The sequence below is a fragment of the Scardinius erythrophthalmus genome (genome assembly GCF_964197995.2).
Source record: "Scardinius erythrophthalmus genome assembly, chromosome: 3".
In the NCBI taxonomy this organism is placed as follows: Eukaryota; Metazoa; Chordata; class Actinopteri; order Cypriniformes; family Leuciscidae; genus Scardinius; species Scardinius erythrophthalmus.
In genome coordinates, this window is record NC_138223.1 from 16,448,875 (window position 1) to 16,473,340 (window position 24,466).

Sequence of the window (24,466 nt, forward strand, 5' to 3'; positions counted from 1 at the left end):
TTTATAATTATTTAATATTTTTGTAAATCTTAATCCTAATCTCTTTTTATTATAATAATTTATTTATGTTCACTTTCTCTGAACGCTCTTTGCGCCACCTGAGGGTCCCCGAACCCCAGTTTGAAAACCCCTGTATTAAGTGATGTATTTTATTGATGGAGTGTTAATAGTTAATGGTACTTTAGTACCAAAAACATGCATTATTGAACTGTATATATTTACAGTAAAAGAAAGTTCACAAGTATAAGTTCATTTCACATTGGAAATATTCAGTAGGCTAACATTAAATTGTTTTGTGCCTCACGTGAACAAAGACACTCTCACACTTACACACACAAAAAAAATCACGTTAGGTGTTTTTACTAGAAGCATGTTTATTATTAATGATATAAAACAAGTTATGAAACTTCAAGAACACAACATTCCTTTTGACTGATAATTAATAATACACAATTGTATATATATATATATATATATATATATATATATATATTCATTAATAGGCTTGGTGACAGTAGTTAAATACTAAACAGCAAGAGCAGAACAGAGAAAACCATTAAAGTTACAGAAAACAAAGAAGGAAACAAGAGAACAAAAAGAGAGAAAGAAAGAAAGAAAGAAATTGTACCTTTATACTTCTTCAGCGTTCAATACCGCTAGTACAGAGAGCACGTCACGTTGGTTAGTGAGTACAGCAGTAGTTTAAGAATGGCACACAAACATCAGTATTTAGAACCATGCAAAGCGGTTTAATACCCAAGCAACCAGCATCAGTCCACAGTATCGTGCATGCCGAAGCGTTCAGGTTAACGTTTCGAATATGTCAAAGATCGCAATTCTCGAACAACCGGACCACAAGAAAAAACAAAAAAAAAGGCATTAAAAGAAAAAACAACAACAGACGGTTCAAACTTTAAGACTTCAAATGCTGTTTGGCAAACAAATTGCAAAATGTAAAAGTTTGATCATCTTCAGTAGAGACCCTTCTTGCATATAGGCAAGCAAATGTTTCAGCTCTAACCATAAAACAAGAATCATCATCATCATCATCATCAACCAACCTTCATTATGAAGATGTTTAAAGTCCACTGACTTCATAAACAACCTTCCAAGAGGCAACAAAGTGCTGGTCCTAAACTAGACACATTTACCCTCAAACTTTATTCGAATAAGCAAAAACCATCAATGGGTTCCTTCAGAACAAGAGATCAAGCAGCAAAAATCTCTGGCCATTCCCTCGGCTCAAACGCAGGAACGTTTTGACGATGCCGCAGACGCGCTGGTCAAATTTTTTGCACCAGTCTTTTGTCAGAGGTTAGCAACATTGTGTTTCGGTCCTGCTTCTTCAGGACTCCTCAAAGTGCAATAAACTTCATCACTGACTACTCTCAAACAAGAGAAACAGAAAGAAAAGAGAGATAAAGAGTGTGTAAGTGTATAGCTAGAGACAAAAAGAGGTAGTGTGAGAATGCTTGTAGTTAAGTATCTGAATGAGTGTGTGAATGTGTGTGTGTGTGAGAGAGAGAGAGAGAGAGAGAGAGAGAGAGAGAGAGAGAGAGAGAGAGAGAGAGAGAGAGAGAGAGAGAGAGAGAGAGAGAGAGAGAGAGAGAGAGAGAGAGAGAGAGAGAGAGAGAGAGAGAGAGAGAGAGAGAGAGAGAGAGAGAGAGAGAGAGAGAGCAGTATTCTCCAGGCCATGTCCATGGTGAAGCAGTTCCAGGATGAAGCTTCAGCCATCGTAAGAGCTTCAGTGTGAGCGAATCCTCTGCTGTACGTCAGCGTCAGCTCCAGTGTTCAACAACTGCACAGCTGCTCAGAGAGGCTTATCAATGACGGTCACACCTACACACACACACACACACAGACAGCGGATCAGTACAGTCATTCTAAAAGAGGACTAATACAGCAATCATTAATAATAATCACATGAAACTGGGTGTGGGAAATGAATTATTATACTATAAAATGACTTAATAAATTAATTATATTAATACAATTAATTTATATTAATGCATTTTTTACATTTTTATATATTATCTAACATCAAAATTCACAAAAAAAAAATTAAACAAATTATTTGTCATGCATTGTTGTAGATTATATAATAATAGTTTTATTCGGCTGATACTGATAATTACAAAATGGCCAAATATTAGCTTGGCAGACGGGTCTATCACTATTCATTTACATGCAGAACAATTAAACATTTGTGACTTTTGAACACCAGGTCATGCGTGGTTCAAATACACAAATTACCACTAGATGGGGCCCTTTCTCATTCTGTGCTCTCTTCTGGTCTCTAGTGGGGGCCTCAGGTATATCTGTTCAATTTTGACCGATTTCATCAAATAATTTCAATTAAACACAGTATGATCCTTTTCTTAGACCGTAACACTAGCTTCCCCATGGCTGATGATGATAGAAAATTGTAAAAAGTCTATTAAACCATTCAGGTGTGTTTCTTTTTTTTGGAAAGAAGTCTTACAGTATGTTCACAAGGCTGCTGCACGTATTTGATCAAATCTACAGTAAAAACAGAAATATTGTGAAATATTACAACTTAAAATAACTGTTTTCTATTTTAATATATTTAAAAATGTAATTTATTCCTGAGATGGCCAAGCGTCTAGTTTTCAGTGTCACATGATCCTTTAGAAATCATTCTAATATGATGATTTGCTGTTCGAGAAACATTTCTTATTATCAACATTGAAGTTGCAAATGTCTGAATGACTTGTGTACATGGGGCAAAAAAGTTTCCGAAATAACCCTATTTGTTCAGTTGCGTCTTTCTTTTAGCTGCGCTTACAGTTTTGGCACGATTCTTTCACTCATTGAGTTTTGCAAGAGTGAAGAGGAGGGCGGGTTCATGTTAGTTAGCCTAATACAAATCAAACCATATTGTAAAGTGTTACAAACAAATAATTTACTCAGTCAGAACACCTCATAAAATGAGAATGTGTGCTTACCCCATTTTGTTTTAGTAAGAGTGGTAAGCAAGATTTAACCTTAATAAAATACAGTATTTTCAGGTTATTTATATGATAATATGTAGAAAGATTACCAAAAAATTATTTAGTTTAGACTGGAGTGAGGTGAAACCAGAAAAAAAGTGCAAAGCAAGTTGCTGTTGTCTAGCTGCTAATTTTATTTTAATTGTATATGGTAGAAAATTAGACTATTATTGAGTGCATGTGTCTTTAAATGATAATGAGCTTTGCTCACCCCGCCCCTCTGTTCTGTGCGCACACCGTTTGTAACACAATAACCATAACGCGTTGTTCATTAAAAAGATGGGATTGTGAATTATATTGAGAACGTCATACATCAAAAACATGCCGTAATGTACCTGAGTGTAAAAATAGCCGCATTCATCGTGAAGCGTGCAGCAAGCGATTTGCAAAGATTAATATAAAGATTATTATAAAGGTCAATAAAACGTTACACTGCAGGTGCAGCAGGAACACAAATAGTTGGTACGGATCCTTTTTTCAGGAGCAGCTTCTTAGCAAAACCAGCTTTATACTGACCCTCGTTTGTAAAGCAGCCTGGTGAAATGATTCGCGCAAACATGAAAGCATTGACGTTGATCGCGGGGAATTCCCTTCGAAAACAAACTCAGCCACTGCGTCTTCAGCGGTTCGAATTTAGGAACATCAAAATGACTGCTGTGTTCGTTATTACACCCAAGAACACCACAATCGAGACCCCATTCTACTCAGTGCTCCAGCTATCAGCAATGAACGCGCCGGTTGGCGCGGGCTATGATTGACAGCTCGCTCACGAGGGCGGGTCTGTGTTGAAACGCTGCTGTCAATCAACCATTGTGGGAAGGGCGTCGATTTTGTGACGTCACAAAATCGAACAGCTTGATTCAGGAGAGGGGGAAACATATAAGAAGATTTAAAAAAAAAAACTACTGGATGGATTTTTATCATTTTATGATGGTTGTGTACAGGCACTGCCAACACACATTTCAGTACAATCAACTTGTAAAAGTGCATGTACCATTATATGACCCCTTTAAGCATTTGCCTATTTAAATCCAAACAGCAACTTTTTTTTGGACCGGGCCGTGTATAATAATGAAAAACTGTATAAGTGGAATGGCATTTTGAACAGTCTCTTTTTCTGACCTGCGTAGCTGCGTCCTGTGCTCATGCAGGTGGGCAGTAGTGTCCATTTATCAGTGTTTGGATTGTAGAACTCCACTGAAGCCAGGTTGCACGAACCATCATCACCACCAATCACATACAGCAGGTTATTCACGGCACACACACCTAGAACACACAAAATGATTGAAACATCACAGCTAGAAATGTTTTTGTTTTAGCTGGCACAGTGATGCATGTTGTGCTGTTCAGCAAGTATGTAGTATTTGACCAACTCACCTGCGTTCCTGCGGCACATGTTCATATCAGCCACCTGTTTCCATGTGTTAGTGGCGGGGTCATACACCTCACAGCTCTTTCTAACCAAGGGGCCGTCGTGCCCTCCTACTGCATACAGCAGACCTTTTAACACACCTACACCTGTCCAACACAAACATTACTGGTTTACACAGATACACATTGATAGCCAGCATTTGTGAAGGTATGCGTGGGAGCGTGTTTGGCTGTTACCTGCACCACTACGACGGGTTCCCATCTCTGCTCTGTAAGACCATTCATTGGTGTTGGGGTTATAGGCCTCAACAGTACTCAAACACTGACGTGTTGCTCCGTCATACCCTCCGACTGCATAAAGCAATCCTAAAAAGAGGCCGTTTGAAATAATTTTCATCAGTTCAAATCAGCTGTTCGATATTAAACACATTTTTTGAGACATGTGTGACATAAATACTGTATGTGTTGCACAAAAACACAATATCAAGCTAAAATTATAAAGCTAAAGTTTAGCGAAATGTTTCATTATCAATCCCAAATTAAAATGTATTATGTAAAATTATGTGTTGAATAAAACATTAGTAATGTAATACACTATTATGTTTTTGAAAGCATTTATTTGATCAAAAATACAGTGAAACAGTAATATTGTGAAATCTTATTATTTAAAATAACTTTTTTTATTTCAATATATTTTAAAATGTAATTTATTCCTGTGGTGGCAAAGCTGAATTTTCAGCAGCCATTACTCCAGTCTTCAGTGTCACATGATCCTTCCGTTGCGCTGCTTAATGTTTTGGTGGAAACCGGGATTTCTTTTTTCAGGCTACTTCGATGAATATAAAGTTTAAAAGAACAGCATTTATTTGAAATATAATTTTTTGCAATTAATTAAAAGATTTACTGCCACTTTTTATCAATTTAATGCTAACTTTCTGAATAAAATTAACGATCGAGTACTTAAAAAAAATCGTACTGACCCAAAGCTTTTGGTAGTGTACATGATTCTGAACATTATTAATTATTATTATTATTAATAATTTATTTATTATATATTATTATTATTATTTTATTGGCATTACAATGTAAGCACTAAGCAGCATCAAAACAAAATGTGCAAATACATTATTTAATACGGTAATATACAATTCCATGTCAGGCAACTTTGTATAAATTTTGTATATGTAATGTGTCCCTGGTCTCAAAAGGTTAAAGACCCCTTGTTTAGGCCCTTTTCTTAACCTCCAAATGCCAAACAATACATAACAGCAATGTACATCTAATACACAGATAACTAACGTCACTAACCTCCAACAACGCCGACTCCAACACTGCTACGCCGCGTGTTCATGGGATTGACGTGGAACCACTCATTGGCCTTAGCGTTATACGCCTCTACAGTAGCTAAACCTGCAAACCAACATTTTCATCATTGTAATGGTCACAGATGTAGGAATACAGTTCATGTTCATCATCCCAATCATGGCCGTACGTACCCACCTTTGAGGTCCAGACCTCTGTACTCTTTCTGAGGTGTATCAAAAGTTGTGAACTAATTTACTAATAATAACTACACTATACCTAATAATAATTTGATACTGCAAAGATATTGCCTAACTTTAAACTGACTTTCTCATCTGTGTTGATAGATTAGCGGTGTGAGTGACAGTGCTCAATGTAAAAACGACTGAGATGGCCAATCAAATAAAATATTTAAGCTAAAATATTTGATTATTACAGTGTATTTAACTGTATTACGATAAAAATGTTAAATGACCGACAGTAATATACACTAATGGAAGCAACACAACCAGAGCTGCTTTCAGCATAGGCAATAAGATTATGCATATTGTGAGTTAATTTTATTAATTGTGTTAGACTTTCCATAAAAAGGCTTGGATAGTCTTTCAGTAATCATCCTCTGACCTACACTAAAACATGGAAAATCTGAGTGTTTATAGGTTGTGGTTAGACAGTCATTTAGCAAAAAAAAAAAAGGATTAATAATGTTTGAAAATAGATGCATTACTTTTCAATTTCTTTAACTATTCCTTTAATTTTCTCTTTTGACAAGAAATCCCCAATTGTCTGGAACCTTTGTATATTGATACTTCGATATTTAAAGGGATAGTTCACCTAAAAATGACAATTCTGTTATTATTCAGTAATCATTTACCCATTCAAACAAAAATGAAAAAGACTTCAACATCCTGCATGTATTGCATTATATTTATTTTATTTTCCATTTTACCTTAAAACTATATTTACAAGGTCACATTGTAAAGTGTGCACAGTTTAACAGTGCTTCAGATTAAGATTTCATCTTATTACTACCTTATCAGCTCTTTGAATCAATAACGGTTTATTGAAACCTTCTGGCAGACAGTCCCAACTACTGGCCAGAAAAGATATTGAGGGCTTTAAAACTGCAGTGAGCTGAATGAACGAGATATATCCAGCTGCAGAACCCGCAGATCCAGCAGTTTTAGACCAGCAGCCCCAGGAAAGAAGTGTGTCTTACTACTTAGTTCTGGCATGAAACTCTAGATGGCGCAGGCTGATAGGTCCTTAACTCATTTGGTCATCTACATAGCGCAGCTGATTGGTTGCTGTTGCATTAGCGGCCAATGAGCTGCGGCCCAACATTCATACAAATACTGGTAGTGTTGCTGTTAGCAGTCTGCAGCGCGCTTCAGAAACTCCCCACCTTCCCCAGCTCCACCTGTATAGATCTGCTACAGGGATTATTTCATGCATGTTACATGTGCTTCAGCACCATGTCTTACATGCTCACAGCACCATGTCTGTGAATGTTTTGACTGTAGCAAGTCTCTGTACTTGCTCTGCAGCAGCAGCAGTGTAGCAGATTTATTCCGCCAAGACCAAATACATTAACATTGCCAATATCCATTACCATGCCAATCTCTCAGAGTTGTCATGACAGAAATAGAGTTATAAAATGAGTTCTGCTGCCTATAAGCAAAACGTTATTTTCTATTAAAGGCACACTATGCAGTTTCCGTTTTTCTCAAACAGCGACACCTAGAGTCGCTGTGGAGTACTTGTATTTAACATAGCCGTCTCTGCACTCTTCCGACCGCGCTTTCTTCGTTTTCCTCGTCGACTCTGCCATGATTCACGTCTATGCGTGCTAGTGTCTTCCATAGAGGCTGCTTCATATGTTGTTGATGTACAGTGAGGAAAAAAAGTATTTGAACACCCTGCTATTTTGCAAGTTCTCCCACTTGGAAATCATGGAGGGGTATGAAATTGTCATCGTAGGTGCATGTCCACTGTGAGAGACAATCTAAAATAAAAAAATCCAGAAATCACAATATATGATTTTTTAACTATTTATTTGTATGATACAGTTGCAAAAAAGTATTTGAACACCTGTCTATCAGCTAGAATTCTGACCCTCAAAGACCTGTTAGTCTGCCTTTAAAATGTCCACCTCCACTCCATTTATTATCCTAAATTAGATGCACCTGTTTGAGGTCGTTAGCTGCATAAAGACGCCTGTCCACCCCATGCAATCAGTAAGAATCCAACTACTAACATGGCCAAGACCAAAGAGCTGTCCAAAGACACTAGAGACAAAATAGTACACCTCCACAAGGCTGGAAAGGGCTACGGGGAAATTGCCAAGCAGCCTGGTGAAAAAGGTCCACTGTTGGAGCAATCATTAGAAAATGGAAGAAGCTAAACATGACTGTCAATCTCCCTCGGACTGGGGCTCCATGCAAGATCTCACCTCGTGGGGTCTCAATGATCCTAAGAAAGGTGAGAAATCAGCCCAGAACTACACAGGAGGAGCTGGTCAATGACCTGAAAAGAGCTGGGACCACCGTTTCCAAGGTTACTGTTGGTAATACACTAAGACGACATGGTTTGAAATCATGCATGGCACGGAAGGTTCCCCTGCTTAAACCAGCACATGTCAAGGCCCGTCTTAAGTTTGCCAATGACCATTTGGATGATCCAGAGGAGTCATGGGAGAAAGTCATGTGGTCAGATGAGACCAAAATATAACTTTTTGGTCATAATTCCACTAAACGTGTTTGGAGGAAGAAGAATGATGAGTACCATCCCAAGAACACCATCCCTACTGTGAAGCATGGGGGTGGTAGCATCATGCTTTGGGGGTGTTTTTCTGCACATGGGACAGGGCGACTGCACTGTATTAAGGAGAGGATGACCGGGGCCATGTATTGTGAGATTTTGGGGAACAACCTCCTTCCCTCAGTTAGAGCATTGAAGATGGGTCGAGGCTGGGTCTTCCAACATGACAATGACCCGAAGCACACAGCCAGGATAACCAAGGAGTGGCTCTGTAAGAAGCATATAAAGGTTCTGGCATTGCCTAGCCAGTCTCCAGACCTAAACCCAGTAGAGAATCTTTGGAGGGAGCTCAAACTCCGTGTTTCTCAGCGACAGCCCAGAAACCTGACTGATCTAGAGAAGATCTGTGTGGACGAGTGGGCCAAAATCCCTCCTGCAGTGTGTGCAAACCTGGTGAAAAACTACAGGAAACGTTTGACCTCTGTAATTGCAAACAAAGGCTACTGTACCAAATATTAACATTGATTTTCTCAGGTGTTCAAATTCTTATTTGCAGCTGTATCATACAAATAAATAGTTAAAAAATCATACATTGTGATTTCTGGATTTTTTTTTTAGATTATGTCTCTCACAGTGGACATGCACCTATGATGATGATGACAATTTCAGACCTCTCCATGATTTCTAAGTGAGAGAACTTGCAAAATAGCAGGGTGTTCAAATATTTATTTTCCTCACTGTATATAACATCGTGCCGTAAAGCAAGTTGTAATTCTCACGAGATTTGGCTGGGCGCCACCTATCAAACCTGCATTGCTGGTCCATATTTTCCTTTTGGAAGAGATTTCAATCATAATTCAACCAATTCAAAACCATCATGGCGAACAGTGCGTATCTGAAGTGTCTCAGGAAATAATCCACAATTTATCAGCTTTAATATATCGGCCAAATTTTCTTATTGCCGATAAAAATGAACATATATCGTCCGATACAGATATGGTGACCGATGTATTGTGCATCCCTACTCATAAGTATTTTCTTTTTTTGCACTTTTCAAAGTAGAGAAATTCTGAACATTAATCATATTAATTTCGTAATTAAAATCATAAAAAATACAGTCAAATGGGAAATGATAGATTTATTAATATATTTTTTTAAATAAAAGTTGTTGCATATTGTTGAACCAACAATGAAATAGTGATTGAATCCATCAACTTTAAATATGATTAATAGGCAATGTTTAAACAGTTCTCATTGTGCAAAGTGACTTTATTTAAAATGATTGTTGTGAAATATTAAAATCCATGTGAAAATAGCTCATATCTATTAAAAGGAAATTATGTGCATAAGCTCCACCCCTCACTTCTGTTCTGTGGCTGCTGGTCTCAAACTGCTGGCACTGTGGTTCTGCAGCGGAATACTATTAAAATGATCAGACATGTTTGTGCTTGCTAGCAAAATGGAAAAGAGTGGGGTGTCGAGACATATTTTTAAATGTTTTAAAATAACATTTATCTTGACATGGCGTTTGCGCGAGAAACTGAAAAACGCACCAAGGTCAAAGACGGAATGTTTAACGCATTTACATCGAAAACAACCTTTTCTCTTGTTCATTACCACTAGGCTAGGGCAAACAAAGTGCAATAATTTATATTCAAATCTATATTATTTGACATTTATAACGTGAGTGAATCTTCAAAAAGATCAGGGGCTTTCGACAATAATCAGGAGCTTAAGCCACCAAGGTAGCTACTCACCAATAGCAGATTACAAGAGGACAATACGTCTGTTGTTATCTTCTGAGCCATTCTGAGACGTGTCTGAAGTCCGCGGTCTTTTGCTTCATATTTAATAGCGCTCCATTATGATCGCTGTTGATGAAGAGCTTAATATGATCCCTATTCGCTAATGCGCGCCGTACCTGAGCGTGGCTTAATTGACTCCTACCCCCATCGAGACCATTGTTTATACATAGAAGCACACTAAACATTTATTAATTTAGGTTTTTAATGTGCTGGCGCTATACAAATTTCTGGCGGGGCTATAGCCCCGGCAAGCCCCGCCCTAGCACCACCACTGGAAAAGACATGGTTTTGGTGTTAAAGCTGTTGTTATCCAATTTTTGCCCTCCAGAAATCTTAAAATGCACATATATACAATAGACCTCAGTATTTCTAAAACCCTGCTCTTATGATCCCAATTTTTATTAGTATCTTCATAGTAATAAGCACTGCTACCATAACTAGCATAACAGTTCTCCGCCGTAAACAAATGCAGCTGCAACATAGTAAATGCATTTTTGACGCAAGATAAATATATTGTATGTGTTACCTGTGCTGCCATCAAAGCCCCCTACAGCATACAGCAGTCCGTTGAGGACAGCGGACCCTAGTGTTGACCTCCGGTCCTGCATACTGCTGACACAACACCACTCATCTTTTACTGGGTCGTATGCGTCCACCGTCCTCACACGCAATGACCCGTTGAAACCCCCGACAGCATACACAACACCGCCCACGTACACCACACCTATAAATAAATAAAAAAATATATAAATTTTTGTGAATATATATAACAGTTGGTGAGTGAAGACTGGTTCATTAAATTATTTTGTATTCCATCATTTATTTTACATTTTGTTGAAAAGCCATAGTAGGCTGTTGAATGGCAGGTTTCATTGTGACAACTTATCCCATATAATCTCACAATATACCGCTACTGGGTTACACTACACACTACCATTCAAAAGGTTTTGATTGGAAATATTTTTTAAAATGCTTTTGAAGGTTGCATTTATTTGACTAAAAATACAGTAAAAACAGTAATATTGTGAAATATCATTACAATTTAAATTAACTTAAAATGTAGAATTTCTGTGTTAAAATGTAATTTATTTTTGTTATGGCAAAGATGATTTTTTTGTGAAAAACAGTTGCGGTTTAATATTTTTGTGGAAAATTCTTTGATGAACAGAAAATTTGAAGAACAGCATTTATTTGAAATAGAAAAAACTTTAGTGACATTATAAATTCTACAGTTTCTACAGTCACTTTTGATTTAATTTAATGCATCCTTGCTGTATTATTAGGCAGCTATTAAAAAAAATGTTAACACCAAACTTTTGAATGGTAGTTTCTGTTGTCACAAAATGTTATTGTATTTTTTCCTGGGAAAATAATGGTGGAAATGTTCTAATGTTTTTGTTTTGTCATCGAAGACTTGATTACCTATACATACATTTGAGCCCAATAGTTTTTTACCCTCTCAGTTCATGTTTTCTGTGTAAATACATTTATGCCACATAAAAAGGAACTTTTTGTGGTATATATGCCACCTAAAATGGGCCTCAAGTCAGTAAATCTACACTAGAAATTTTATTTTCATTTTTCACCCACATTAAGTGTCCAAAACGCCAATGATCTTGCCATCACTTACATACTGTATACAGTAACTAAACATCATTTTCATAACCAGGGTCATTTCAACAGCACCCCATTTTTAGCAGTATCCATGTCATGACAGATTACTTGACAGTTTACTCACCCAAGAGTTTCCATCATTATTTTCAGTACATACAGTCAATTACCTTTAGAACCGAAGCAATTACAGTAAGCAACACAATGGTCAAGTCAGTACTGGAGGGAAGTTTTAAAAAGGACAGCTGTTGAATGTGAGACCAGGGTGAGTCATTTTTGTGCCTGCACAGTCATTGTCAATGATAAGAGCGTGGCTGCTCACCTGCTCGACATCGTCTGGAGGGCAATTCTGCCACTTGAAACCATCTCTCCTCCTCAAAATCATAGCACTCCACACTGCGGATGGCTTTAGGGGCCTGTCCCCCGACTACAACCATCACCTTTAACACACATGTGAGAAAAGAATCAGATCCCTTAACTCAACTTTATTGTCTCAACTTCTTTGTTTATCCAGTTTAAATGATCTAATATGTGTTTATAAAAGTTATTTTAGAAGAAATTCTTAGAAACAAATTCTTTGCATTCATGATTGTTTAAAGATTTTTAAATGATAAAATTTTCAAAGTTTAAATAGAATTCCTTTAAAAACATCATGTAGTGTTAACCATCAAGTAAGTAAGGGATAATGTACGTCCAGCCGGTTGTTATCACAGAATAACCCCGACAGGATGATCAGGACCTTGAAGCGGAGGGGTCTTGCATCAGCCTGAAGGGGTTTATTCTGAGATAACAACCGGCTGGATGTACATTTTCCCGCTTATTACACAGCTACTTGCCACATAAGTAAATAATTAGACATGAAATATTGATCTGAGATGAACATTTTTATTAGCTCTTTAAACGCAAAGCTTCCGCGGAGAGAGCAGTTGCTAGCAATTGGCAAGTCCAAACTAGACAGACATTTAAGGGATACGGTACAGTCATACCACTTATTACACAGCATTTCATCACATAAATAATTATGGGGATAAGAGATATTGATCTGAGATGTTTTAAAATCGTACCTGTTTGTTATCTTATAGTAACAGTGTATAAAACAATCGTCACAAAATGGCAGCAGCTGCGTTTTTATGAAACAAGTGAGAGCGAGTCCGCAATACTGGATGACGAGTTTTAATATTTTATTAGCTCACCAAACACAAAACTTCCACGAGGAAAAAACGTTCCTTGCAAGCGTATATCGCTGCTGACTTCAGTAACCCGGATGAGCCTGTGTTATCTGTTTTTAGCGGCTGTTATAAAGGATTATTACACGGCTCTGTGGAATACTTGATTCTGATTGGTCAATCACACCATCCAGCGGTATGTTATTCCCTGATAACAACCGGTGAAAACATCTGACAGTAAAATAAAAATATGAATTTTTTGTAAACTTGAATCTAAAGTTCAGGTACATGTTTAATTGTCCACATGACAGTAAAATTAGAATGTATGAGGAATCTGCAAATCCATTAAAATAATTGTGATTAAAGCATGCTTAGTTCTTATCTACTGCCTTAACATAATATAACTATCTTAATGTGGTTGATCTCTATTAATATCGAAGGCCATATGCTTAATATGTAGCTCTGTTTGACACATTTTGTATTGGCAGTCCCTGCTTCATGTCTCTATTGCCTAAAGGGTCCGTGCCATGAAAAACGTTGAAGACCCCTGTTCTAAGATGCTAAGATGTGTGACAAGAGTTTAAATATAGCTTGCATTATGTGCAGATCATGTTCCCTCCTCTTCATCCAATATCTTCCTGCTCTTTACAGCTAATATCAATGAAAATGTAGAAAATGACCATAATCAAGACTGTCCTAACAAACCTTTGGGTAGCTGATGGGTGTTCTCACTCTGGTCCGGATGGTCTTCATCATGGAGCGCTGCTCTGCAGGCAGCAGGTGGTACTTCATGGCTTCAATAAGGTAGTCTTTACAGGCGCTGCTGTTCTTCACTAGAGTTTCCTCTTCCACCCTCTACAAACACACACACAAAATGAAATTACATTCATCACTAAAGAATATCAAAGCACACATTTACTAATGCGTTTGCACACACACACACACAGACACAGACACAGACACACACACACACACACACACACACACACACACACACACACACACACACACACACACACACACACACACACACACACACACACACACACACACACACACACACACACACACACACACACACACACACACACACACACACCTGTACGAGGTATTCTCTGGAAAGAAGGGGCAAGCGAACATGTTCCATCAGATGAGACATGTGTTCCTGACGCACATCTTTATCATGCGTGACCCACGCTATGACCGCTTCAAACACCTATAAACACACAAGGAACGTTGATACTAGTTTATATTCGTCTCAAGTGATTCAATCACAAATGGTCAGGACAAATTACAAATGTAAACAAGGTCCAAAACATTTTGAGATCCTATCAATGCAATCACATATGCAGATATGCATATGATCACATCACATTTGAAAAGTGAACACTAATCATTCAAAAGTCAATCAAAATCTTTAAAGTTCAAATGTTTTTAAAAATCTAGCTTAAAACATGTGCCAAGTTCTTAGAAACATTTTATTTGTATTCCTGTTTGTTTTAATCTGTTTTTAAACTAACATTTTCAATAAACGTTTAAATAAAATGACTCTTAAAAATGTGAAATGGTGTAACCGTGAAGTAAAAAGTAATAACACATTTCCTTACACCTTTAATGTATGTGAGCACACATCTTAATCATAACAAATTCATACATTTTATGACGGTTTTGGGGAGCAGTGTTATTTTAGTATTATTTATATGCTATTATAGTTTTTTATATTTTGAGTTCATTTTCCCTTTTCATTTGCTTTTTTCAGGTGCTTTTGTCATTTTTAATAATTTTTGCTTTTTAATATTACTATTTGTGTTATATTTATTTTTATTTCACTTTTAATTTCAGTTTGAGTTCAGTTTGAGTTTTTATTTAGTGTCAGTTAGTAATTTTATTGCTTTAACTTGGCAACATTTCTAATATTTACTTAGTTGTTCCATCTAATATTTGTATTAGATAGATTGTATTAGGTATTTTATTTCATATTTATATAAATTAACAAAAAAATTATAATTAGTTGTAGTTTTAAGCTTAGTTAAAAATAATAACCCTGTTGGGGAGTCGCATCGTATGATATTTTATAACCTGAACTAATCTTGCTTTGTGACAAGAAGGTTATTTATCAAACAATCTAATATTTTAAAGGGCACCTATTATGCAAAATGCACTTCTACATGGTGTTTGAACATAAATGTGTGTTGGCAGTGTGTGTACACAATCACCCTATAATGATAATTCCACCCAGTGCTTTTTTTTAAATCCCCATAAATCCTAAGCACTGTCTCAGAACAAGCCGTTTTCAGACTTGGGGCAATGTGACGTACTTTTGCACAAGCCCCGCCCACAACTGTTGATTGACACTGCTGTATTAGAGTAGACCCGCCCTGAGTGAGCTAAACACAGTCTGCCATTGTTTCGATGCCGAAGCAGCTGTAGACAAGAATGTCAAGAATTTGCATATTCATAGAAGCACGTATACTAAATGAGGCAAGAGGGTAGAGTTACATTCAAGCTATTTTAAGGCATTAAGATTTTTTTTTCCAAGGAAAAACATTTTTAAATATGTCATTTTGGTGATCAAAGATGAGTTTTAAGGGATACAATTATTGACTAAAGAGAAACTTTAAGAGATTTATTGACCCTGACACTGGCATTAGAGTCTGCAGGGCTTCACAGTTTGAGATTATTTCCTATTATATGTTTATTTTCTGCAGAAATAAGCATTTGGTCAAATTTGAAAGTTTGTAGCCACTAAATTAGACACGTTGTCCTCAAAATCCAATCACAGGAGAGATTTCAGAGATGCATGTCAATGCCAGGTGTAAACAGCATTCTGTCATAGTTGACAGCTTGTGATCAGATCACCAGAGATGAATGTTAAAACCAGGCGGAAAAAGGCTGTAATTAATAAAAACACAACTATGTCTTAAGAAGCTGTTTAACCATGTTAAAAAAAACCCCAAAAAACAGCATGGTGCCCACGCCTTACATCTTCCAACTCTTGTTTCCATGACGACAAACAAGCTCTCACCACCAGCAGCTACAGCTATTCCCATAGTGTTATTGTACCAGCGGCACGTTACCATGGCAACAGAGCTGCTAAAGTCTGCATGATAAAATCACCTGTGTGCTGCTATAGTTACAGATCACTAACAGGAATTCAAGTGTCTCATCAAATGTAACGTTACCTTTTCTTCAGATGTAATGGTCAGTTTGTCGCTTGCTATGAGGCTGCAGACTTGCTCCATGCCCAGATTGAGAAACTCCTCACTCTGCACGACCTCTGAGAAGTGCTGCTCTGTGAGTGTCAGTGAGTGGGAGAGAGATTGAGACTGTTAAACAGAGTTACTGACACTATTGTGACTATCGTGTACTTTTCTCTTTAATGGATGGATGGACGGACACACACCTGCATACGTGTTGGCGAGATTGAGCAGTTCCGTGCAGGCATGCAAATCGGCAAAGGCGCGGATACCGAGGCAGTTAGTTGGGTGAAGCTGAGTTATGAGAAACTCGCAGCAGGCCTTTTTAACTTCCTGCAACTGCAGCAGACCAGCGGCAGGCAAGAGCACCTAAAACACACATACATACATACACACACAGAAAATACCACACACATGACTTCAAGAATGCTTCAAGAATTTGATCTGCATAGGAAAATCTATGTTCGATTTTTAAGGCACATCAAATTGGTTTAAAAAAATGCCTATTTTTTATCTATTTTTTTAGTTTATTTATTTTCTAGACACTTTGCATCCTTAGCGGCAGCAATTATTGTTAGATGAGCAAATATTGCATGAATTAACAGTGAAATATACACTGTAACAAACCATGCAAAGTGAACCATTTATTTGTGCATTTACTAGTACAAAACCTGAGTGAGTCATTTTGATTCCCAATCATGAGGGCAAAGATTTACTATTTGACTTTTGATTTTTATTTTTATTTATGTATCCAGCATAAGATATGCATGTGTGTAAGGCAATTCTTTTATTTTTTTTATTTGCCCTGGGCTGGCAATAACTTTACTTGCACTGAGGTACAACAACTGTTTTTACTTAAAGCTCGTTCATGATCCTGAAGGCTTTCTTCATGTGACGTGGATTATTATTTTTTAATTGATTTATTTTTGTATGACAAATATATTAACAAAAGAATTAATAATCAACGATCAATATCAAATCAATAAATATGTCACATTACATAAGAAAAATAGGTTGCAAATGTCAAGAAACGCTTGTATACACACAGGATGCACTCCTGCGGACCTATGTTGGGTGTGTGAAATGATTGCATTGTGTCTCGCTGTTTTTTAAGCATCTCACGCCATTTAAAGTAGGCCAAGCTGCAATTCATCTGACTGTTTTTAATGCAACAATGTGTCCTGTATGTATACCCCTCACTCCTTTTCACCTTTATTTGCTCAAAAGAAGCTTTATGCATGTGCAAACTGAACTGACAGGATAAATGCCAGACTGGGCAAGTTATGATACCGTCAACTGGCCCCGGGACATTCTTATTGTTAAGCCCTGCAGCAAAGTTTGCATTTGAGTCCCTCCCTTAAAGATTCGGCCTCATTTTAACACCCTCCGTCTAGCCAAATGTGCAGTGCAGACACAGGCACATAAGCTACTGACACCCACCCACACAGCACACTTCCTGGATGTGATTTTCTATCCTCTCAGAGTAATACCAAAGAACACAACATTAAAAGAACACAGATTCAGTCAACTGTGTTTTTAGGTCATATTTTCATAGCATGCAAAAAAAAAATTCACCCACACTCGCTTACCTGCACATTCTCCTCCGTTACTTGGATCTCAGCGGTGTAAACATAGTCAATCAGCATTCCCAGAGTCCAGCCGTCAATCTCTTTGATTCGAACCTTCTTCTGGCGGCTCTCGGTCATCTCTCCTACAACAACCAATTTAAGCACCTTAAGTACCATCTTAACTTAAAGGTAAAAGTGATGGCTGGGGTGCTGGAGGCAGGAATACGGTTCCCAGCATGCACCATGGCATGTAACTCCAAATGACTGCATTATTTGCACTGGTGTCGTTGTGTTAGTGGCTCCTGTACTTTATGCATATGGTGATCTCTAAATCTAACTAAATCTCTGCCCTCAAATATGTCACTGTCATAGTGGTTTGTATGTTCGATTTTTAAGGCACATCAAATTGGTTAAAAAAAAACGAGTTTTTTATCTCTGGGTCATTATTTTCTAGACACTTTGCATCCTTAGCGGCAGCAATTATTGTTAGATGAGCAAATATTGCATGAATTAACAGTGAAATATACACTCACCTAAAGGATTATTAGGAACACCTGTTCAATTTCTCATTAATGCAATTATCTAATCAACCAATCACATGGCAGTTGCTTCAATGCATTTAGGGGTTGGTCCTGGTCAAGACAATCTCCTGAACTCCAAACTGAATGTCAGAATGGGAAAGAAAGGTGATTTAAGCAATTTTGAGCGTGGCATGGTTGTTGGTGCCAGACGGGCTGGTCTGTGTATTTCACAATCTGCTCAGTTACTGGGATTTTCACGCACAACCATTTCTAGGGTTTACAAAGAATGGTGTGAAAAGGGAAAAACATCCAGTATGCTGCAGTCCTGTGGGCGAAAATGCCTTGGGCTACGTTCACACTGCAGGCTGAAACGACCCAATTCCGATTTTTTTGCCCCTATGCGACCTGTATCTGATCTTTTCATGACAGTCTGAACGACACAGATCCGATCTTTTCAAATGCGACCCAGGCCACTTGGGTATGTGGTCCCAAATCCGATACATATCCGATCTTTTGAAATGCGACTTCAGTCTGAACGGCCAGGTCGCATGTATCCGACCTGCACGTCATTGATACGCGAAAAACGTCATAATTCTGCATTGAAGTAGTCGTCGGTTTGAAAACGGACTGCATATTCGTTGAGCTGAGGTAAATCTGCCGAACGGGTCGACCTTGACGAGCCCGTTAATTAAAAAAAAAAGCCCACGGCCATTATATATACGTTATGTTAACTTATTTGTGCTGAATCTGATATTAGATAGGTCAGCAGCTGCAGTCTGTCTCTTGTGTAACGGTCGCTGCGTGCGCTCGTGTGTGTGCGTGTGTGTGTGTGTGTGTGTGAGTGAGAGAATCACAGTTAGTTAAAGCAGAGACGGGCTCTGGTTAAAGTTTAGCTACTTCCGCAAACAACAAGTGACGTCGTTGACCGTTGAGTACTCTTCTGCGCATGCGGGTCACTTCTGGGTAATTTCACGTTCACACAGGAGATCACAAAAGGTCGCATTTAATTGAAAATGTGAACGGCCTTGCAAAAAAATAGAATTTTTTCAAAAAATCGGAATTGAGCATTAAGCCCTGCAGTGTGAACGTAGCCTTGTTGATGCTAGAGGTCAGAGGAGAATGGGCCGACTGATTCAAGCTGATAGAAGAGCAACTTTGACTGAAATAACCACTCGTTACAACCGAGGTATGCAGCAAAGCATTTGTGAAGCCACAACACGCACAACCTTGAGGCGGATGGGCTACAACAGCAGAAGACCCCACCGGGTACCACTCATCTCCACTACAAATAGGAAAAAAGAGGCTAAAATTTGCACGAGCTCACCAAAATTGGACAGTTGAAGACTGGAAAAATGTTGCCTGGTCTGATGAGTCTCGATTTCTGTTGAGACATTCAGATGGTAGAGTCAGAATTTGGCGTAAACAGAATGAGAACATGGATCCATCATGCCTTGTTACCACTGTGCAGGCTGGTGGTGGTGGTGTAATGGTGTGGGGGATGTTTTCTTGGCACACTTTAGGCCCCTTAGTGCCAATTGGGCATCGTTTAAATGCCACGGCCTACCTGAGCATTGTTTCTGACCATGTCCATCCCTTTATGACCACCATGTACCCATCCTCTGATGGCTACTTCCAGCAGGATAATGCACCATGTCACAAAGCTTGAATCATTTCAAATTGGTTTCTTGAACATGACAATGAGTTCACTGTACTAAAATGGCCCCCACAGTCACCAGATCTCAACCCAATAGAGCATCTTTGGGATGTGGTGGAACGGGAGCTTCGTGCCCTGGATGTGCATCCCACAAATTTCCATCAACTGCAAGATGCTATCCTATCAATATGGGCCAACATTTCTAAAGAATGCTTTCAGCACCTTGTTGAATCAATGCCACGTAGAATTAAGGCAGTTCTGAAGGCATAAGGGGGTCAAACACAGTATTAGTATGGTGTTCCTAATAATCCTTTAGGTGAGTGTACATTGTAACAAACCATGCAAAGTGAACCATTTATTTGTGCATTTATTAGTACAAAACCAGTAGTCATTTTGATTCCCAATCATGAGGGCAAAGATTTACTATTTGACTTTTGATTACTTTTTTTTTTTTTTTAATGTATCTAGCATAAGATATGCATGTGTGTAAGGCATTTTTTTTTATTTCCAGACTATGATGACTATATTCCAGCAGCTCTGACTGCATGGCCAGCTGGTGGTCTAATGGACTACTCGCCCTAATGTGATGTTCCACTGGTGTGAATGTGTCATAATGTCTGAATATATATATATATATATATATATATATATATATATATATATATATATATATATATATATATATATATATATATATATATAATTTATTTATATATAATTTTTTGTTTTATTATTATTTCATAGCACCGTTAATGCAACTTTACAGTTGTTATTGTAAATTATACATTTATTTTTCTTGTCATTACTTTTGTATGATGATTTGGCAATATTAAAGGGATAGTTCACTTTGAAATTAATTTTTGATATGTTTTAGCTTACCTCAAGGGCATCCAAGATGTAGGTGTCTTTTTTTCCGCAGTAGTTTCAATTTGGATATTTTTAGGTCAAACCGTTCTTGTCTGTCAGTCGTATAATGCAGGTCGATGGTCACTGTATCAAAACACAAGCACAGAGTCCAAATTAAAACAATTCCCCATCGTCCAAATTAAACAATTCCCCATCATAAGTACACATTGATGGCCTAAGACACGAAACGAGCGGTTTGTGTGAGAAAACGAACAGTATTTATATCGTTGTTATCTCTTGAAAACAGCACACGTCTAAATGATCTGACGGCGCGGGTGGGTATAGATGTGTATACATAGATGTCGCCTTGGCTACGCAGTTCATTGGAACGAAACCGTAGCCAAGGCGACATCTATTCATATATCTATACCCGCCCGCGCCGTCAGATCATTTGGACGTGCTGTGTTACAAGAGGTAAAAAACGATATAAATACTGTTCATTTTCTCACACAAACCGCTCGTTTCGTGTCTTAGGCCGTCAATGTGTACTTACGATGGGGAATTGTTTAATTTGGACGATGGGGAATTGTTTTAATTTGGACTCTGTGCTTGTGTTTTGATACAGTGACCATCGGCCTGCATTATACGACTGACAGACAAGAACGGTTTGACCTAAAAATATCCAAATTGAAACTACTGCGGAAAAAAAGACACCTACATCTTGGATGCCCTTGAGGTAAGCTAAAACATACCAAAATTTATTTTCAAAGTGAACTATCCCTTTAAGCACAATCATGCCAATAAAGTACTTGAAATTAAAAGTGAAAAACAGTGTAGGTTCTCACCTGTAAACATAGCATGGAAGTAAGGACTCCCAGCAGCTAAGACGACTCGATGAGCAGCGATCTCCACATCCTCCGCAATAATAGTTACATCACACAGCACACTCTGACTGCAGAAAGGTAAAGATAACATACACAGATCAATTTTTACAATTCTTCACACAGTGGCCCCAAAAAGTAATTGGATACTTTTGGACAAAATTTCATTGTTGCATTTGACATTACAAACATCAAACCTTGTGGCATCTGCAAATAGAGGAAGTTCCACAGAACCGGTTTAACCATCCTTTTAAGCAGTGTCAAGGTGATTTTAATGGTTATATGAATTAAGTTCCCTCAAATTCAAATTTTTGAGGCCACTGTGTGGGTTAAGAATTTCAAGAATTATTTTTTTTATTTTTTATTTTTTTAGCTTAAAATGTGTGCTTGTGATTGGCTGCATATAATCAAAATACTGTAAAAAAAATATTGTAAAATTATTTAATGTTTCAGATTTTTTAGATATTTTTATATTATATATATTTTGTATATATTTTTATTCCTGAATTTTCAGCAGACATTACTCCAGTCATCAGTGTCACGTGATCCTTCAGAAATCCTTTTGCTGCTCAAGAAACATTTCTTATTAATCTATGTTGAAAACAGTTGTGCTGGGGTTTTTTTTGTTCAAAAGAGCAGCATTTTTGCTTTTATTTTATATTTTGTTCAATTTAACGCATCACTAAATACAAGTATTAATTTTTTTTTTTTTAAATCTTACTGACCCCAAACATTTGTACAGTACTGTATGTTGTAAATAAATGCCACTTGGGTTGATATTTTGGTTCTATCTGATGTAACTGTATTAACTGTTTTAATGTTTACAACAATAACATTTTAATACACATACCTGAAAAACTCATTCAAAATTCTATATTTGTTTACTCATCCTCATATCATTCCAAATTCATGTGACGTTCTTTTTTTCCGTTCAACACCAAATGAGGTGTTAGGGAGAATAGTTAACCTCAGTCACCACTCACTTTCATTGAATCTAAAAAAAAAGTGAACTTTGACTGAGGCTGTCATTCTGCCAACATCGTCTTTTGTGTTCCACAGAAGAAAGTGATAATAGATCATTTACCTAAAAATGAAAATTCTTTCAAGAGCAGAAACATTGTGTATAATCAATGTTACGAAGAGGCACTGCGTGATTTCTAACAATATCACACACACACACACACACACACACACACACACACACACACACACCTGCGGAGCTCGTTCATGATCCTGAAGGCTTTCTTCATGTGACGTGGATTGATGGTGACTGCACTCTGTTTCTCACACACATCATCCTTCAGCTCCACAGCTTTATGATGACAAAGCTTAGTGCATCTGAAAGAGAGAGACACACACACACACACTCTGAGTGGTTCATCACCTACCACAGTAACATCACACAATCTTTAGAGTGGCCATTTGGTATGGTTGCTTGCTTTAGCTACAGAATAAAAACATAAAAACGGTCATTGGGACTTTTATCTCACAATTCTGTTTATTTTTTCCTCGTAATTGCGGGTTTATATCCCTCAATTGACATTTTTCCTAGAAAAAAAAGTCTGACTTGTGAGAAAAAAAGGCAAAATTGTGAGATAAAAAGTTCCCTTCCATAATATGGCAATTGTCAAATGTGTCACTTCCTAAACATGTGAGAGAAAAAGTGTTCTAGGTGTGTGGACAAAGACAGAGAGATGTCATGTGATCTTGTTATGGCTGAACTGATTTAGTCTATACTGACATTACAGTAGTGTGAACACATGCAGCTCCCTCCCTCTCTCTCTCTCTTTCACACACACACACACACACACACACACACACACACACACACACACACACACACTCACACTCACACTCTCTCTCTCTCTGTCTCTCACTCACTCTCTCTCTCACACACACACACACACACACACACACACACACACACACACACTCTCTCTCTCTCTCTCTCTCTCTCTCTCTCTCTCTCTCTCTCTCTCTCTCTCTCTCTCACTCACACACACACACACACACACACACACAGCACTTACAGTGGATGTATCTCCATAGCGCTGGTTCTGTTCACATCTGTCTGCGTCTCTCCATCTCTGTTCGGGCTCTGTCGTTTAAACCCCCGCCGTGTCCCGTTCACAGAACCGAGCCGAACCGGGCTGGACTGAGTCCCGGTGTGCGGGTCCAGCTCCGCAAACGCAAATGAAAATCGGCCTCAGAAACGGTGTCAGTGTGACTGACGTGTCCGGATAATGAGAGGCAGACAGGTCCGTTGTGTGGGTGAAGACAGGACACATCCAGAGACTGAGACGCTATATCTCACATACAAAAACAAGAGTGAAGGAAAGAATGACACTCTCCTTCGGTGAAACACAAAAAGCACGAGCGGCCCCACAGCGGCGCCTACTGCTGGAAGACCTCAATGTGCGTTTGGTAATAATATCTCTGAGACCATGATTGTTTTGAGTCCGAGTAATGACATCGTGTTTCTAATTATTTTATGTGGTTACAATTCATATACAATGTCATAACATTAATATACGTATACCTATGTTCAAAAATTCAAGATTTTTAATGTTTTGAAAGAGCCATTATGCTCAACAAGGCCGCGTACTAAAAAAAAAAAAATACAGTAAAACTGTACTATTGTAAAATATTATGACATTTTAAAAGTAACAATTTTCTCATTTTAATATATTTGAAAGTGCAATTCCTGTGATGCTAAAACTGAATTTTCAGCATCATTACTCCAGTCTTCAGTGTCACGTGATCCTTCCGAAAT

The 24,466-nt window shown here is 37.9% G+C and overlaps 1 protein-coding gene across 2 annotated transcripts; it reads right to left on the minus strand.

The window, feature by feature from the left end:
- Positions 1-508: 508 nt before the first annotated feature.
- klhl2 (kelch-like family member 2) lies at positions 509-24,067 on the minus strand. 2 transcript variants are annotated; one of them, XM_081361367.1, is made up of 16 exons: positions 23,724-24,001; positions 22,906-23,031; positions 21,658-21,764; positions 19,637-19,693; positions 17,813-17,934; positions 16,430-16,592; positions 16,209-16,318; positions 14,126-14,242; positions 13,732-13,881; positions 12,183-12,300; positions 10,776-10,973; positions 5,691-5,792; positions 4,620-4,748; positions 4,389-4,529; positions 4,134-4,277; positions 509-1,839 (listed from the first exon to the last, which is right to left on the minus strand). In XM_081361367.1, exons 1-16 carry the CDS (start codon positions 23,738-23,740, stop codon positions 1,811-1,813), a joined length of 1,830 nt encoding a protein of 609 aa, XP_081217493.1. In that variant the 5' UTR covers positions 23,741-24,001; the 3' UTR covers positions 509-1,810. The 2 variants fall into 2 exon arrangements, with proteins under 2 accessions (XP_081217493.1, XP_081217494.1); XM_081361368.1 differs by lacking the exon at positions 19,637-19,693 and having other exon boundaries at positions 23,724-24,067.
- Positions 24,068-24,466: the final 399 nt, after the last annotated feature.

Excerpts from the sequence above, each read along its gene's own strand:
- klhl2 (XM_081361367.1), bottom strand. Across the intron at positions 21,765-22,905 it reads ATCATGAACGAGCTCCGCAG|TCAGAGTGTGCTGTGTGATG; the intron begins GTGTGTGTGTGT and ends ACCTTTCTGCAG. Across the intron at positions 10,974-12,182 it reads CTCCAGACGATGTCGAGCAG|GTGTGGTGTACGTGGGCGGT; the intron begins GTGAGCAGCCAC and ends ATTTATTTATAG.